The following is an 18,782-nucleotide window of genomic DNA, read 5'->3' as shown; positions in this document are numbered from 1 at the left end:
ACCCTGAGAGAGGAAAGATGAGAGCTTGCGTTCTCTTTTCTGTTTATGAAAAACAATCATTTTGCAGCCGCAGCTGAGAGCATCACGTCTAGAAAGGGATGGATGGGTGAATGGATGGAGGGAGGCATAGATGCCCTTAGGGTGTACAGACCTGCTAGGTCAGATAGGACTGTGTGTCTGCGTGTACGTAAATACACACACAGCTGTACCGTTGCTGCCGCTGTGAGTTTACAGTGTTTAACCTGAGGCTCATTCCCCAAATTAGATCAGGCCTAAAAATGTGACAGACATGCTGTTAAACTATGTTACCTACACCTCATAAATGCACACTGCCCTCAGGAGTCTTGCCCTAAGTGTGCAGAAAGAGAGCAATGGTTGACAGGCCTGATTTGTGTGTGTGGGTGTGGGGAGGTGGGCACTTTTCTTATCTTAATATTTATTTTTTCACCACTCTCCCTTCTTTCTAATGTTCTCATCCATCTGTCTGACCTACAATTGTCATTTCCAAAGAAAACCTATGGCAACCCAAGCAAATGCCAAGTGTGTGTGTCTCGATGAAGCTGCTTTTCACACATCACAATAGTTTATATTTTAGTCATCCTGGCAAATCTGCCAGTGTGTGTGTTTGTGTGTGTCTCTTTAAATGGATGTGTATATTGTACATCACTGAATGAATTGCTAAATGTGAATCTGAACACATTCATTCCTGTCTCTTTCTGTCTGCCATTATGCGTTGTCAATTATACTGTAGCTAACAGTCTATACAAGCATACTGTGGCGCTTGGGCTGAACGATATTCTGTTTTAACATCGACATCGCGATGTGCACGTGATCGATAGTCACATCACCGGAACATGCGATGTGAAGGGTAGTAGCCCATGGTGTATTAAGAGAACGGTAGCACACAGTAAACACGAGTTTGTTGTGTGGCTTGTTGCTGGGGTGACATGCACGTTCCGTGTGCCTGCACAGTGATTGGTTCGCTGTGCCGCTGCTCACCGCTCACAGCCAACATTCACTGCTAAAACTGCGCAATGAAGAGGATCCGCCGCAAAAAAAAAGGATTTCGTACCAAAAAGAAAGTCTAAATCATCTATTTGGGCTACAAAAAGGAGGATGTTGACCAAAAAGAGGTACTTTGCATGAAGTGTCATAAAGTTGTGGCCACAAAACAAGGAAACACCACCAATTTGTCTGATCACTTAAAACAGCACCACAAAGCTCTTTACGACGAATACAAAGTCAAATCTGGATGTCAACCAAAACAAACAAATATTTGTGATGCCTTTGCCAGTGTGACACCTTACCAGAAAGGCTCTCAACGACAGAAAGAAATAACAGACGCAAAAACGTTTCATATCGCTAAAGACATGATTATGATGATGACCAACACCGTTTTACTTAAAAGTTGACTTAAAAACAAAAGATTCCATCCATCCATCCATCCATCTTCAACCAAAATGCTTATAAGTTGTTTTATAAAAAATATATTTATTTTAAGTTATATTGTTGTAAACCAATCAGGGGGGTTGGTGGAAAGCTTCTGTTTAAATGTGTTCTGCTTTTGTGTTTACAGAAATGTTCTAATTTTGGAATAAAATATTAAGTGACCTTGTAATGAAGCTTGCTTATTAGTGAAATTATTTAAATCATGGAATAGTAATTATTGACTTTAGCCTGGATTGATGGCTCTCAATATCGCAATATATATCGTTGGGAAAAAAAATATCGCAATGTAATTTTTTTCCAATATCGTGCAGCCCTATGTGGCGCTAAAGCTAACATTAGCTCTGTTCAAAAACCTATACACCGCCTACCTAGACAGCATTTTAATTATGTTCCCTTTAGCCAACTTTTCAATATTTTGTCTAATTGAATTATGCTTTCAGCTATCTATCCCCGGTTTCACAGGCAAGGCTTAAGGCTAGTCCCAGACTAAAATGCATGTTTGAGCTGTTTTATCTGAAAGCAATTGCACTGACATATCTTAAAATATATAAGGGCCATTGTTTTGTCTCAAGATGCACATCAGTAATGTTTTTTCTTCTTCTTCCCTTAGGCACATTTATAAAAGCTACTCAAATGCCCTAATTGAAGTAAGGCTTAATCCTGGCTTAATCCAAACCCTTTCTGTGAAACCAGGCCTATAAGTACTATATTACAACAGTAACATCACATTATCATCAACAACAACTGTTATTATTAACAGTAATACTATTGTATTATCCTCAACAATTAATATCATTATTGTTGGTATTCTTATTATTATTCCTAATACTACAACTACTACTAACATCGCATTATCAACAATAACTATTATTATTACTAGTACTACTACCTAAAAGTAGTATCACATTATCATCAACAACATCTATTATTATTATTATTAACAGTGATAATGCCATCATGTTAACAACAGCTATTATTATTATCATTATTATTACTACTACTACGACTACTACTAACAACAACATATTATCATCAACAACTTTTTTAGAATACTTTACCATCAACCGGTTAAAATGTACAACACTGCGTGTATGCCGTGACAAAAGAGGCATGTGCATTCTGATGTAAACAACTGCAACATGGTTGAGAAGCATGGCGGAACGAGTGAAGGAGATGCACTGAATGAAAATGCTAATTCACTCTCTGATAGTAGATGGCACTTATGGACAGAGGTGGACAGGAACGAAGTACATTTACTTGAGTACTGTACTTAAGTAAACATTTTGAGTATCTGTACTTTACTTGAGTATAATTTTTTAGAGGTCCTCGAGTTGAAAGTCGTTAGCAGCTTTGAAAATCAGTGGAGGGGTTTTTTTTCTCTCTCTAAAATGTGATTTTTTTTTTGCAGGTGACAGACAGCCTTTCAATAATCACTCTTGTAGGGTCACGTGTTGTGAAGTCTAATTATTTACCTGCATTTGTTTAACACTGATGATAAACTGATGGCAAAATGGAAGAAAAAAGACGGTTAAATAGAGTTAAATAAGTTAATATTTTGTAACTTTTATATATATATATGCTATTAGTGGTGGGCATAGATAATTTTTTTAATCTAGATTAATCTCACTGTAATCTTGGAATTAATCTAGATTAATCCAGGTTAAAATGGCTCATTTGAATTCTGCCGAAGGCATTCAGAATATGTGTGCTCGTAAGTGATCGTTTGTCTTTTTGTCGTTTGAATAATAAATAACTTCTGTCCCTTTAAGACCTGACGCACGCATGGATCCCACTGTTCCTGTGAGCTGGTTACAAATGTGTTTACATTAAAACTCACCCAGATGGGCATTGAGACATTTTTGAGTGTATTTGACCATTAATAAGCTGGAAAAAGGCTCATTTTTGCACTTGTATGTCAGAGGCGGCTTTATTACGGTATGTGTGCGCTTCAGATGCGAGCGCGAAATCTGTGGGAATTAGTAGAATTAACGTTATGTGCAACCCCGCTCGAAATTCAGAACGGTCATACCAATACTTACACGCGGTCATGAGGAAAAATCCGGCAGAACATGTGTTCGCAATGTTCAGAGGATTAAACGGACTGAATGAGAGGAGGCGGGTGCGTGTCAACTCGCTGTCGGTCGGAGAGGAGAGCGCAGCTGATATCGATACTGTAGAAAATGAGTATCGTATAATAAATAAACACCGATAACGGCCCACCACTAATATATATATATATATTAGTGCTGTCAGTTAAACGCGTTATTAACGACGTTAACGCAAACCTATTTTAACGGCGTCAATTTTTTTATCGCGAGATTAACGTTCTTTTTGGTCTAACAAACTTTGTAGTTTTTTCACATGCTGTTGCAGCAACTAGTAACGTTAGAAAAACTACAACACCACTCCGGATGTAGCTAGACCGGAAACAAAACATCAGGCACGCTGCGGCTGCCCACACTTGTTTGGGCCATTAAAAGAGTAGACGTGGATGGCAAGCGTGAGACGCCGAAATGAGAAACGTATTATGCCATGGTTTAACTCAGGGGTCTTCAACTAAAAGTGCTTGTCTTGAGCGCTGCTTTCTGCTCTGATGGTGCATTCACACCGGACGCGAATGAAGCGTTTTGCGCGAGTGATTTAAGTAAATGCAAAGACGCAAATAGACATTCTGCGGCGCGAATTAAGCGGCGTGCATGTCGCGTCATTCGCGTCCGGTGTACCTGCATGCTTGACCGCGCGTCTGGGTCTGAACGCAACAGTGAGCATTGCAACGTTAACTGTTTCATTACGTCAAAAGGCTTCGCGGTCCGGATTCGGACCGGAGTCCACTAGTTGGCGACCCCTGGTTTAACTGCACTATAGGCGGAGTCCTAGTTTACCTTGCATGTGCACTTTGTAATTTTATTTTGTATCACCCTGTTTTGATCCCTTAGAAAGGGCTGTTGAAGGGGCTGTTTGTGCAACAAAGTATTTTTTTTCACCCTTTTATTGATGGACAGTGGCTGCGTCCCAATTCGCCTACTTATACTACGTCCTAAAAGTATGTACTCTGTTTGTGAAGAAAAAGTACATACTTTTGAGTGTGTAGCAGAAGAGTATGCAAGCTTTGGGACATACTACTTCGTCATCTTTAACGGACTCTGTTACGTGCGTCCCGTCACCGCTTAAACTGTCAATCATCGTCACAGTTCAAATCCCCCACTTTCAATTTAATTTCCTACCGTATCGGAGAGAAATGTAGTCGCTCGTTGATCTGCCTTTCGTGGGTCTTTAGACTCCTCTCATGTGTTTGCAAAGTTAATGGCCAAACGTATCATTACAAAAGTTCTCAATGCTGCTGAAGGAGAAATATAATGTGGATAATATTGAATAAATATCTTTTCGTCAAGTTAAATACTGATAATTGCTCACTCAAACCACTTTATCTAATCCTCTCCACTTAACCGTCAGACTCGCGTAACCTTCATGTTTGTAGTTTTTTAAACACTTTTTATCCGCGTTTGTAGTTCTAATCGAATCCTCGTCCATCTCGCAATGGGTTGTGGGCAATATCAGCCGTTAGAGTGCGCATCGATCTGCACTTCGGATTCTGACCGGAAATAGTAAACCATCCGGGAATCTTTGGAATACTCTTTTCAACATACTAAGATTTGGGACATACTAATTCTTTTTTCGAATACTATTTAGTACGGATAGTATGCGAATTGGGACGCAGCAAGTGTTACATTGTGTGAGCGATTATTTGCTCCAAGTGTGAATGACTGCTTCAAGTGAGAATGTTGGTGTGAAATCGAACACTACAGTATGCCAATGTTGTTTTCAATAAAACAAACATTTGAACAAAGCAAGCCGATCCACTTTTCTATGTTGATAAGAGCATTAAAATAAGAAAAAATAATGGGACAAAAAGAAATCAAGGGACATTTAGAATAAATAAAAATGTGCGATTAATTGTGATTAATTGTGAGTTAACTATGGCATTAATGCGATTAATCGCGATTAAATATTTTAATCGTTTGACAGCACTAATATATATATATATATATATATATATATATATATATATATATATATATATATATATATATATATATATATATATGTTTTTTGTTACCTTGCATAATTAATATAGTTATGTGTAGAACTGCACGGTTAATAATAAAAAGATTGCGATCTTGATTCAAACACCCACACGATCTCTTTCCTAAATGATAATGATTTGCCTGTCTATTAAACCTTTGACAAAAATCATACCGGAACATTCAAATCTGCGTTAGTGCTGCCGGTGAGCCAGAGAGAGCAGTTATCATGTATAGGTATGAAACAGCTTCAGAAAGAGTCTTTTCAACTACACAGTATCATTATTTCTTTCTGCGTTTTTCAAAGTACTGGGATAAAAGTTTACAGTTAGCATATAAACACTAGCCTGACGTCATCTTACTCAGATTCTTGTCAGAATATGAGTCTGATACTGCTCCATTGGGCTGTGATTATGGGCCGTGTTTCAATCTAACCAGTAAAGAAATGCCTCTGCACTGAATTGGATAGACCTACAGCCAATCAGAGCAACGGAGCGATGCATAGTTGTCAGAATTCAACTGCAGTGCACGCACGCTGGAAGAAGTAGAAGAAGAAGATAAGTGTAAACGATCTATGCATGTGTTGTAAAAAAGAATTTAAGGATACACGGAGTACTTACCAACACAATCATCATTTTTGAGAGAAATGGTAAAGGTGAATGCATATACGAACAAGTTCTCCATTTAGGATTAGAACGAATTCAACCCAAGTGTTCTTTGGTGACGTGAATGATTACCTTACTGTTGATCATCTGTCCATCATCGTATAAAGCCCGCCCTGACAATTTGATTGGTCCGAACAGCTCTGGTTCGAGCATAGTTGCTCCACAACGGATCAAGTCCAGACCGAACTTCCCGACCTCAAATGTTGTGGGCGTGGCTAAATTCGACTGGCATCCAGGCTATATAAACACTGATGTCTACGATCAAAATACGGCAAACACCTTTTGAAAGTTAACTTGATGCTTGAAATAATGATTGTTTTGCCACCAGGTGGCAACAAGTGACTGTTAAAAAAAATTGTATTTGTAATTGAATCATTCATTCAAGAGATTCATTCAAAAATGTGAAATTCATCCAGTAATGAAACAAGTGAAGTATTTATGAGTCATTGAATCATTCAAACTGATTTAAAAAATATATATATATATATTCAAATCAATGAAACATTTTTAAATAGACTGCAGGAATTAATATTTTTTCAGAACCTCTAGTAAATTGCACGTTATTTTGTTTAGTTGGCGTTCAGAATCGTGGGAGAATAGAATTTTAATGTGGGGGTGAGTAGGAGTGTAAAATAAAAAAAAGAAGATGATTGTGGCTGTCTTTTTTTTGTCAATTCAGTTGTTTAATTTCTATAGGTTTTTGTAACATTATAAAAGCTCTTTGTTCCACAGTTACTACTGTTACTTCTGAGTTGTGTACTTTGTCCAATTCTTCTTATGGAACAGCAGAAATGTAGCCGTTACCCCGGTAACCCCCGTAAACAAAAGAGGCTGCACTACTTTCTGTTTCTGAACAGCCATTTGTTTGATCACATTACATCCAGTTATGAATGTTAGATTTGAACATTTAATAACCACTATTACATGCTACATTTAGTCTGTCATGTTTACTCTTTGTATATTTTTAGTATGGAGTACTGTTTTAAGGCTAATTCACAATGCACAGACAAATGGCAACAAACAAGTTGGCCGTTGGATTTAGAATTTTATAAAAAAATAAATGCCATGTTCACACTGCCCCAACAGACACTGACAAACTCGAGCACCCATGGAAAAACACAAGATATTCACCGTTCATTTTAATCAATAAAAATAAAAGATTGCAATTTTCGGACATGATTGTCTTCTCGTTTTATAGTTAATTTAAGGCCGTTTCTGTGGCATTACATTTTGAGATCGCATTATTGTAAAGCGAGAATGTATCCATGTAACGAATCTCTCTGCTCGCAGGCGGATTTCTTTCACTCTATAGGACATAACTTACTAGCGCTTTCAAATATGGCTCTGCTCTCGCTCAGATTTCACGTGTGCACGCTCAAACTTTGTCCAGTGTTCTCTCACGAATATCTTCTGATTTGTCCAGAAACCTGCCATTTTCACTACAAGGATAATTTACTTAGCACGCCCAGCACCTACACGCAGTCTTTGCAAGGGACTTGCCTCATCGTCTTGGCAACGGTTCGTGTCCAGGTCATATTACATCAGTTTGTTTTCGTTTGTTGGAAAATCATACCACACTGCTCAGACATTCCACGACCCAACAACATGTTCAGTCGGGAGAAAACAAATCCCGACCAACGCCAACAAACACCGACAGAGGGTAACACACTATAATCCAACAAACTCCAACAGACGTGTCTGTGCTCTGTGAATTGGCCTTTAGTTGAGTACTGTTTATATTACATATAGCCTAATAAGAATACTATAATGTATTTTGAGAATGGGTATGTTTGATCTTTACGCGCATACAGTATTAATTTTCATTTCTTCAGGTCTTAAAAAGTCTTAAATTTGATTTCTTGCTTAGCAGTGATGGATTAACCATATGGGCATCTGGACACCACGTCCAGAGGGTCACCATACAGTACCGTATAAATGTTTTCAAACCGCAGGAGACGGCCAAAGACCGAGTCCCAATTGCGTGTCCAAAGATGAGCAAGCACAGCAGTGAATGTTAATTGGCCCCTGTGCTGGAGAACGATTGGTACTAGCTGGATCTCACAGCTGGGGGCCCCTGGGAGTCTCTCACATGTCCAGTCACTAATTCTGCCCAGTTCTATCTCTCTTTTCCACTCTTTCTCAGGCAGACAGCTTTTAAGCAGTTTTTTTACATCCCACACTCCATTAGTATGCAGAGAGGACACATTTTGAATTATGGTGGAAAGAAAAGTGACATTGATAATACCAAACAAAGGCAAACAGTTCTGCTCTTTCTCATTTCATAAACCGAGAACATCAGGGTGTGAGAGCGAGGTGTGTGTGCATGGAAGAGAGGCAGCAGCTATTGTTTTACATGATTTTAGTTCTTTGCAGGCTGCAAATTGACACAAAACAGAAACAACCACTCAAATACAAAGTTTTTTATGTTTGTTTGTTTTGTCAGGCTTGCCGTCACGGACATGTGCAGCATCTTGAACACCTGCTGTTCTATGGAGCAGACATGAGCGCTCAGAACGCTTCTGGAAACACTGCCCTGCACGTGTGTGCTCTCTATAACCAGGTAACTCATTAAATTATACTGTATGCATTCCCTTAGCAACCGGACAACATGCACACACACACACACACACACAAATTATTCAGCCTCAGATTCCTGTACCCACAAGGACACACTCAATCATTCTGCCTGGAATATCAGCACCCTTTTCAACCAGGTAAAACATGAGCATGCAGACATTTGTACGCATACGTGGCATCAGCAATTTTTATTATGTATAATATGTTGTCAGTATCAGAGTTAATGAGCGTAAAACAAAGCAGCAAGGTCACAGATTGTTCATGCAGTCACACAGAAATGCAAAGAGTGATCTAATCCTCAGGTGTGAGTGTGTGTGCGAGTTTGTGTGTGTGGTGGGCTCATGCATTTTAATTCTGCTCTTATTAAGTATTAATGGACGCTCCCACAACACACACACACACACCCACACAAACCACAAACACAAAGACAGTCCTTTAGGAACGCCTGAAAACACATGGAGGCACAAAACTGTGTTCTTTATCTTTTTCAGACCTCTCTCTCTCTCTCTCTCTCTCTTCCTTTCTCGCTATATGAAACTGTTTTTGCTATTGAATCTCACTATTGTTTCTGTGAACTTGCTTTACAGTACATCTTAAATGTCTGCTGTAATATAGAGACTAGCAGATATATTGGTTATACTGATAGGCTGAACGTTTCAATTTTGAGAGCGTTTCATTTTTACATTTACATTTATACAGTTTCCCCCTTAATTGAGGGTATGCAATACTATAATAATAAAACATGCTATATATACACACTACTGTCCAAAGGTTTGGGGTCGGTAAGATGTTTTAATGTTTTTGAACATTGGTTATGCTCACCAAGGTTGCATTTATCTAATAAAAAAAACAGTAGAAACAGTAATATTCTAAAATAATATTACATTTTAAAATAGCTGTTTTCTATTTGAATATATCTTAAAATGTAATTTATTCTTGTGATGGTAAAGCAGAATTTTCAGCAGCCAATCATTCCAGTCTTCAGTGTCACATGATCCTTCAGAAATCATTCTAATATGTTGATTTGCTTCTAGTTACAGTGACGAATTTGATCTAAATTATAGTTTTAGTCAAAGAGTGAGCAAACAATTTACAAAATGTTGCCTTTGTGAACATATTGGGATATCCTTACTTGGAAACTCAATTTATAAATAAATAAATAATAGTAATAATGATTACTAATATGCAAAAAAACCTTTCTTTTATGGTTTGAGTTAGCCCATAAAAGCATTCAAAGTCTGTGGGTATATCTTCATTTCAATTGTCTTCACACAAGTGTGTGTGTGTGTGTGTGTGTGTGTGTGTGTGTGTGTGTGTGTGTGTGTGTGTGTGTGTGTGTGTGTGTGTGTGTGTGTGTGTGTGTGTGTGTGTGTGTGTGTGTGTGTGTGTGTGTGTGTGTGTGTGTGTGTGTGTGTGTGTGTGTGTGTGTGTGTGTGTGTGTTATTTACTAATTTTACAGCAGTGGTTTCTGTTTATCTTCATTCAGCTCATTATAATGAGATTACACTACAGCTGACCTGCACTAATGTAACATCCAGTCTGGAAGAAGTCAGATACAAACAGATCAATAACATCAGAACAACACAAATATTAAGAAAATAGGACGCTACACAATGACCTCTATACTTCTGAAACATAAAAATATTACAGTATTAAAGAAAGATCGTAGTCCTACGTTGATGTCTAACAATATTGTGTAACTTCATTTTTTCAGGATTGGTTAGATATTTGTCTCAAGCTTCACAAACACAAACTTGCATGCACTGCACCAGGCATCTCACATCTCTCTGACAGCACAGATGTGTTGGAGCTGTGTGACAGATGCACTTCAACAGAAAACAGAGCTGCTGAGACATCTAGGAAAAGTGGCATGCAATAAATATAGCAAAGGACTTTGGTTGTTTGTGCATGTGCCATACTTTAAGGACCAGTTTGTTGGAGATGTCCTCAGATGTTTGCTAAGTCTGTCAAAAAGTTATTTTAGAGACATTCTCTAAAGGACAAATTACTCCTTTAGAGACATTACAAGACATGAAATAACGTAAAATAATGTCCAATGGTCAACTAGTATTTATAATATTTAACTATATTATATAGTTATATAATAAAAAAAAAAAAAAAAAAAAAAAATATATATATATATATATATATACAGTATATATATAACTTTTTTTTTTTTTTATTTAGTAAGTTGGTCAGTCTCCTTTCATATTGCTAGACAAATGTTTGGACAAATTTGCTATAAGATGTCCTCAGAAGTTAGAAATGTCAACATTGTATCTTGAGACTCGTAAAAAGATTAACTCATGTCTAAAAAATCCAAAAGCTGTATTTTATGGTCAGGACAAGTGCCTTTTTATAATTTATTGTATGTTCTATAGTTATATATGGAATTAGTCTAATTTAAGAGCAAGAGAAGTCCTCAGATGTAAGGTAAATCTGTCAAAAACTAATTTAATGGATGTTCTCAGAAGGAAAAAGGGATCATAAAAAGACTAATAAATGTCCAATTTTGCTAGAAAATGTCCTCAGAAGTTAGCGGAGTCTATCAAAAAGTCATTTTAGAGACATTATTTAATGGAAAAATTACTCTTTAAGAGCCCAAGTTGTATGGTCATCTATGTTTATATACTATTTTATATATATATATATATATTTTTTATATATATTTCCAGTCAATTAGATACGTTTTTTTATGAAATCATTTTATTTACTGTATATCTTATATAGAATTAACATAATTTAACATAATTTAAGTGCAAGAAGTGAGCTACTGTAAATATGTCAAAAACATTAACACAAGAAAAAATAGCTCATAAAGAGAATAATGTCCAATATTTGGTAATTTAGGATTAAGAGGTTAATATAAACAGTAGAACCTATAGTTGTATAATTACAATGTAATTTAGGGTTAAAGGTGAACTATGAAAGATTTTTGCAATAAAATATCCAAAAACCACTAGGCCAGTGTTATATATTTTGTTCAGTTGAGTACTTAGAATATCCCAAATGTTTCCAACTCTTTGTAAATCGTGAGAAATTGCTATTTTAACCAAGGAACCGGGACGTGTGAGCTATGCGTTTGAGGGACTCACCTGTCGATTGCGTCATATCTGCGTTACCCTCGGTTTCCGTTTTATTTAGCAGAAACGCTTTACTCTCACTTCAGTGTGAACAAGTGTCAAAGCAGCCGCTAAGCGAACGTCATAACTTCCTTTTCAACGCACTCAGATATATCTAATGCGATAAATAGAGTTGCGTTACCTCATACTCATGACTGGAAAAGAGGAAGTGGCGCCGGCGACCGTGTCATAATAAAAGTCCCACCGGCGACTATGCCATAACAGTCCCGCTCTTCAATCGCTCCTGCGGCTTTGCTCAGCTCCACAACACTCGGTCCTGCTCTGCTTCATACTACAGTAATGTTAATAATCGCATCCATCAACATGATTTCTGCCCGAGTCCTATCCTGACTCTTTTCCACCGGCTGTGAGGTGAAGACCACATGTCCCAAGATTCTGCGCCCGAACGTGGTGTCATCAAACTACGCCTTCGTTTTGAACAGGCGACCTCTAGTGGACGGAAAAGTTACATAGTGTAGCTTTAAGGCTAGTATATAATATAAAAAGTAGAACCTATAGTTGTATAATTACAATGTAGCAAGACAAATGCACGTTGTTATGAGTTTGTGTGAGTTTCTTGCCGTACTGTAAGGACAATTCTTAAAAAATGTCCTCAGGAGTTTGCTAAATCTGTCAGAAAATAGGTAAGCGTGTGTCTGTGTGTGTGAGTGTGGTCTGTATGAGTGCTCAGCGGTGATAGCGAGTTTTAAAGACTCTGTGGATGCTTAGCTCAGGCTCAGAGGAGATGTTAGAGTGAATCGATTTCCAGAGAGAGTACGTATCATCCTGAGGAGAGAGGCATTACTGGATAGATGAGGGAAAATCTACGAGGGCGATGATAGAAGAGACAGAGAGAGTGTGAAATAGTGCCAAAACGATGAAGAGAACAGGAGGAGGTGAAAGAAGAAGAGACGACTACCTGATGTGAAAAAGAAGGGTGAATTCATATGAATTCATATGTCAGGTTTTGCTCTCTTTGTCAGGATCAAATGTCTTCATGAAAACAATAAAAGCTGAAAAACTTACAGAACCTACATCATGGTCTCTTGATCAAACGTCGCATTAATCATGTAAAAAAAACTGTCAGATGTTTAGGGTTAAAGTACACTTATAATAATGATGACTAAAGTATTTAGGCCTAAATTAAAAATGTAAACATTTGAATGTCATATAAAATGTCCAACATTTTGGATTGCGCGGTTTTAACAATATAATAAACTTAATGTGATACAGGTGTCGGTCATTCGTAAATGTCTAAAAAAAAAAGAATAGTTTATCGTTAATTATTTGCATTATATAACACAATTTGGTCTTTTTTGAATAATATTTTCTACAGAAAATAAATGTATACAAAATTATGAATATGTTTAAAATATGGCTAGCTGTGGAACAAGCAATAGTCAGTTTAGCATCATGCATAAATGATATAGGCCTATATGATAGATATAAAAACCAGGGCCCGTATTCATAAAGAATCTTAATGCAAAGAGTAGCTCCTAGTGACAAAATTCTAAGAAAATTCTTAGAAATGAGGGCGTTTACTCTTAAAATTAACTAAAAAATCCTAGTAAAGAAAAAAGTAATTCAGAAAGCATCTTAACCCTTAAAAGAGGTCTTAAGGTCAAATTTGTTAGGAGCACGGACGAGGACTTTTAAGAGGCTTAAGAGTTTCTTTAGCAGTGGAGAAAATGGCAGAAAGACGAAGAGGGAGAAGAAATGTGTTGCAGACAATGGATAACAGTGACTTAATAAGACGCTATAGATTAGATCGTGCAGGGATCATGTTTGTTGCATTAAATCCAACTTTCAAACCACCAATTAAATAGACATGCCAGCAATCAGTGTAATTGGAAAGAGTGGAACAATGTTTATAATTCTAAGCCAATCAAAAACCTTATAGGAAATTAACAGCATGGTAAATAATAAAAGGATTTATATACACTGAAAAAAATTATTTGTTAAATTTACTAAAAAATGTTATCGTAAGTGGTCGCAATCAATTTATTTGATCTCAATTTAAACAAAAACACATGCAATTCCCATAAAACCAATTCATTTTTTAAAATTAAAATCAAAAAACTAAATTTAAATTATTTAAACGAGCACAAATAATTATGTAATTTAAGTAATTATGCTTAATTTAATTTTTCAGTGTACATATATATAATGTGTGTGTGTGTATGTGTGTGTGTGTGTGTGTGTGAGTGAGAGAGAACGGTAAAATAGGACAATTTTGTACTTGTAAATTCAAAGTGAAGGCTTAGAATAGACCCTATACTTAAAAGCACTCCTTTTTTCCCCTTTTTGGACAACCAACCAATCACAGTCTTCAAAAGACTGTGTCACGGGGTCAGCCCCGCCTCTTCACTAAGATAAAAGTTTTTGTATTTTCCTTGCTCAGAGTTGCTCTCAGATCGGTCCCGAATAGCTCTTATGCTAAGACTCCTACGTAAAAGTTTTTAAGCTAAATTAGGAGTTTTCTGAGAGGACTCTTAGAATCTTTATGAATACAGGCCCTGGTTATTGTGCATAAAACAAATGTATTTATTTATTAATATTACAGAATTGTTATGTTTCTTACCAATATTTAATTTATGTATGACTGACAAATATGCATCACATTAAGTTTATTAGTTTGTTAAAACTGCAGGAATGGAAATGTTATATGCAATTAAAATACAAAATATACTGCTATGATGCTAGGATGTTGTGAGTGGTTGCCAGGGTGTTGCTATGTGGTTGCTAAGACGTTCTGAGTGGTTGTTAGTATGTTATGTGATGGCTAAGGTGTTCAATATTATCAAAACTCACACATTTTGCAACATTTTGCATCTTGTTTACATAACCATTCATTTGAATGATTTATGGCTTTAATGTATGCTGGTGTATTATTGTGGTAACACTAAGGATTAAGGATTCTTATTAGCATTCCAAAAACATGGTACATGAGCTGGAACAAAATTAGGTACTGAGGTCTGGTTAAAAACCACTCACAAATATAGATTTCAGATGTACTTGAGTTTAGTCTCATAGTGATGTCCATTATAGTCACTTAGTTGTGTTCTTATGAAGTTTCGCCACTAGAGGTCACATGTTGCTCTGTTGTCCAGCACGCCGACATTCAGTCCATTGGCATAAAAGGTCACATCCGGTCGAATTCATTCATACTGCTGTTTCTCCAGACTGCTCCAGCTTCGATGGCTTTTGATTTATTATCTTGCATTAGTGTAAATAGCGTATTATTTTTCAGTTCTGAAAGTTTGTGTCCTTTAAATGGATCAATAGTGCAGATGAGCATATCAGAGATAGAAAGCAAAAGACAGAAAGAAAGAGGGAAAAACGTCTGTGTGATGTGGAAGCTCAATCATTGTTCTGTTAATTCACTCTGCAGTCGAAATTACATATCGATTTTTGCACAGAGCCGTAGCATTAAACACATGCAGCGCTCCACTCCACTCTATCTCCTGTATGACAGGCTGTTTCAAATAGCATAATATCATACTACTAACATACTGCTATGTTTGCAGTATGTACTGTATAGAATGCATGGCACCAGATGATGTATCCCACAATGTAAAAGACTTGACTTGTCCTCCATGCAGTTTGTTTCTTGACTCATTATTTGACAAGACTGTCATACTGTATGTTGAGACGACATCTCACAAAATTGGAATAAAAATACAAAATATTTCTTATTTCCAAGATAGCATGTGACAAACTTAACAAGGTCAAATATGATAACATTAATGATACTGTTTGACACATTTATCATGGAATAATAGTCATACCAAAAAGGATTCAGACACCAGATATAATTTTTTACTAGTGGGTGCAGGACACTATAGTTCATTTATGAAAGAGAGGATAGCAAAATAAAGTAAACTCTGACATATTATACCCAATACTTCTTCATACAGTGGAGTACCAGTAAAATTGATAAACGTTTGGGACACTTTGACCTGACCATGTTTTGCTTAAGTGTTTTTTCTTTAATTGCTAATGCAACCGTTTACACCACAGACTGAACAAAATGAAGCATTGCTTGGTAATTGGTTGACCTAAATTGGTGTTATCTAATTGTGTACTTAAATTTAATAGCTGACAGCTGATTGGTTGATTGTAATCCATTACATACCTTTCTATCAAAGTTATCTGACATTATCAAGATGAATTTGTTCTAAAACAGTTTAACTCTGAGTTCTTGTCATATTTTATTACCATTTTCTAAACTATAGCGAATAAACTGAAATAATGTGAGAAAATGTTGAAGGTGTCTGAATAATTTGTGGTTTGACTTTATATGCTTTTTCATGTAGTAGTAATCTTTTATTTCAGTATGAGCATTCCATGTGAGATACCGTATCCTACAATTAAGTCGACATGAAACGGAAGTTGCGATGGTCTATTCTTACCTATTATGACAACTAATGTCAGAGTGAAACAGCTTTTCAAACAAGATAGGGGCGGGACTTGATTTTGTCCATGGGGGATCGATTGGATGGTTGGATTGTTGTGGTTTGCTATTGGTCAATCTCATGCGAGTGACAGATTACCCCGCCCTCACGCCAGTTAACACATCATCAGAGAAGAGAAGTCACTGCAATGTCTCACCATAGGCTGCCTTTATTGGACCAAAAATACAGTAAAAACTGTGAAATATTATTCTCAAATAATCTATTTAAACATTCGCACAAACCATTCATTCCTGTGTTAAAGCTGAATTTTCAGCCTCATTACTGATAATTACATTATCAGTGTTGAAAACAGTTTTGATCCTCAATATTTTGGGGGGAACAATTATACATTGTTTTATGATTTTTCGATGCATGGAAAGTTCAGCATGTATAGATCATAATGCTTCCTCACTGAATAAATATATATTTTTAAAAACAAGCAAATTAAAAAAACCTACTGTCTCCAAACATTTGAATTGTAGTGTATATCTGTAAAAAATGTTGGTTATATAGCCAGTTATCTGTCTGTCTTTACCGGAAATGCTTTTAAGTTGTGTGTGTTTGAGAGGGACACAGGAAATGCACTACATGTGTAATAAATGTCAGCACACAGATTCCACTAAAGGTGTGTTAGTGGGCCAAAAGACACTGATGTTTAGTCACCATTGTTAGGAAACTAGGACACTAGTCCCAGCTGAGTCATGTCTGTGTGACACAGCTCCTAAATGTGTGTGTGGACTGTCAAAACTGTCTACAGAGAGAAAGAGAGAGAGGGAGAGGGAGAGAGAGAGAAGAGAGAGAGAGAGAGAGAGAGAGAGAGAGAGAGAGAGAGAGAGAGAGAGAGAGAGAGAGAGAGAGAGAGAGAGAGAGAGAGAGAGAGAGATGATAGCCAGATGCTATGCTGACCTTCTAAACACTCTGTCTCAGATGCCCATAGAGAAACACTGCCATTACAGCAGCTCTGTGCTCGCGTCTCCCTCTCTCTCTGAGTGTGTGTGTGTGTGTGTTTTTCACTCTGATACATATGAGCTGGTGAGCTAATTGGTCCCAGTGGAACATCAGTTTTGTCATTTCTGTTGTTGTGAAAGCGACACGCGCACACAAACACACTCATTCCATTCCTAAACTTTCTAGGGCAAATTTTCATGGACATGCCATGTATGTGTTTTACTACCGACAAATTATCATGACGCTTGTAATCTATCTGTTTGTCTCTCTCCAGGATAGCTGCGCAAGGGTGCTGCTGTTCAGAGGGGCGAATAAGGAGATTAAGAACTACAACAGCCAAACTGCCTTCCAGGTGAGAGCACAAGACCTCTGGGTTCTTGGAGATCAAACACCGTGGAAGAGTCAAGGGAGCTGGAGCTTATTTAAACTGATGCTGTCGTTCACAGCCCACACAGCCAAACTGTATTTAACTTAAGGGCAAGAGCAGTTCACACTGGGCTTCTGATGCCATGAAGACATTAGCTCCGTACTTAGAAGACATTTGATGTCAAAGAAACAATAACAATAAAAGAAACAATTAAATGAAACAATATCTTGATTTGGCCAAAATTTAAGTTACCATTGAATGCTTTGCAACTACCCCAGAAAACATTTTTATTCAAAATAGCGGACAGAGTCAAGAGAAATGTTGATTATAAACATAATTTAATCAGTAGTAAAGGGATGGTTCATGAACATATACATTTGATATATAAAGCAGTACTACAGTTTATGATGATTGCAGTGGTGTGCGGTGGTGTTTTAAAATGAGGAGGCAAAGTCCGCGCATTTTAATATGTCTCATGTAAATTTGTCTCTGTTACACTTGATTTTCCTGGTTAAAGGCACAATATGTAAGATTTTTGGATTAAAATATCCAAAAACCACTAGAACAATGTTATATATTTTGTTGACTTGTGCACATTATCCCAAATGTTTCCAAGAATGTTTAAATCCAGAGAAATAAGCAATTTTCAATGACATCATACCCTGTTGTTTTCATTACATTTGATTTCTGTTTTATTTTGTAGAAACCGTAGAAACAACAAAGCAACCGAGCAAACGCACAGAGTAGCATTATAACATAACTTTCAACACTCTCAAATGTATCTAATATGATAAATCAGCGCTGCGTTACCCCACAAATGCATGACCAGAAGTCGTCTGTGGCATAATAAAAGCTCTGCGAAATCAAGGGGTCATCAAGCTACGCCTTTGTTTTCAATGAGCGACCTCTAGCGGCAAAAAATTAGATATTGTGGCTTTAGATAAACATTACATAAAAAAGGCCACAATTACATTTACACAATTAAAATATTTAAACAATATTTACAGTGGTGGCCAAAATTATTAGAACACCTGATAGATCTGAAAATATTGACCTTTTTTGCCTCCAAAACATGATTTAATTTCAAAATGTTCATGGAACAAGCAGATGGTTGCTTT

The 18,782-nt window shown here is 36.8% G+C and overlaps 1 protein-coding gene across 1 annotated transcript in view; it reads left to right on the top strand.

Moving 5' to 3' along the window:
• shank3a (SH3 and multiple ankyrin repeat domains 3a) overlaps positions 1–18,782 on the top strand; it is a gene marked incomplete at both ends in the record, with an annotated part of 329,579 nt that overhangs the window by 151,487 nt on the left and 159,310 nt on the right. The window contains 2 exons of the mRNA XM_079825457.1: positions 8,640–8,756; positions 17,572–17,649. Coding sequence (XP_079681583.1) covers positions 8,640–8,756; positions 17,572–17,649 — 195 coding nt within the window. The remainder of the gene's footprint in view (positions 1–8,639; positions 8,757–17,571; positions 17,650–18,782) is intronic.

This window comes from Gobio gobio, assembly GCF_949357685.1.
Source record: "Gobio gobio genome assembly, chromosome: 9".
NCBI classification, from domain to species: domain Eukaryota; kingdom Metazoa; phylum Chordata; class Actinopteri; order Cypriniformes; family Gobionidae; genus Gobio; species Gobio gobio.
This window is presented reverse-complemented; position numbering and strand designations above follow the sequence as displayed.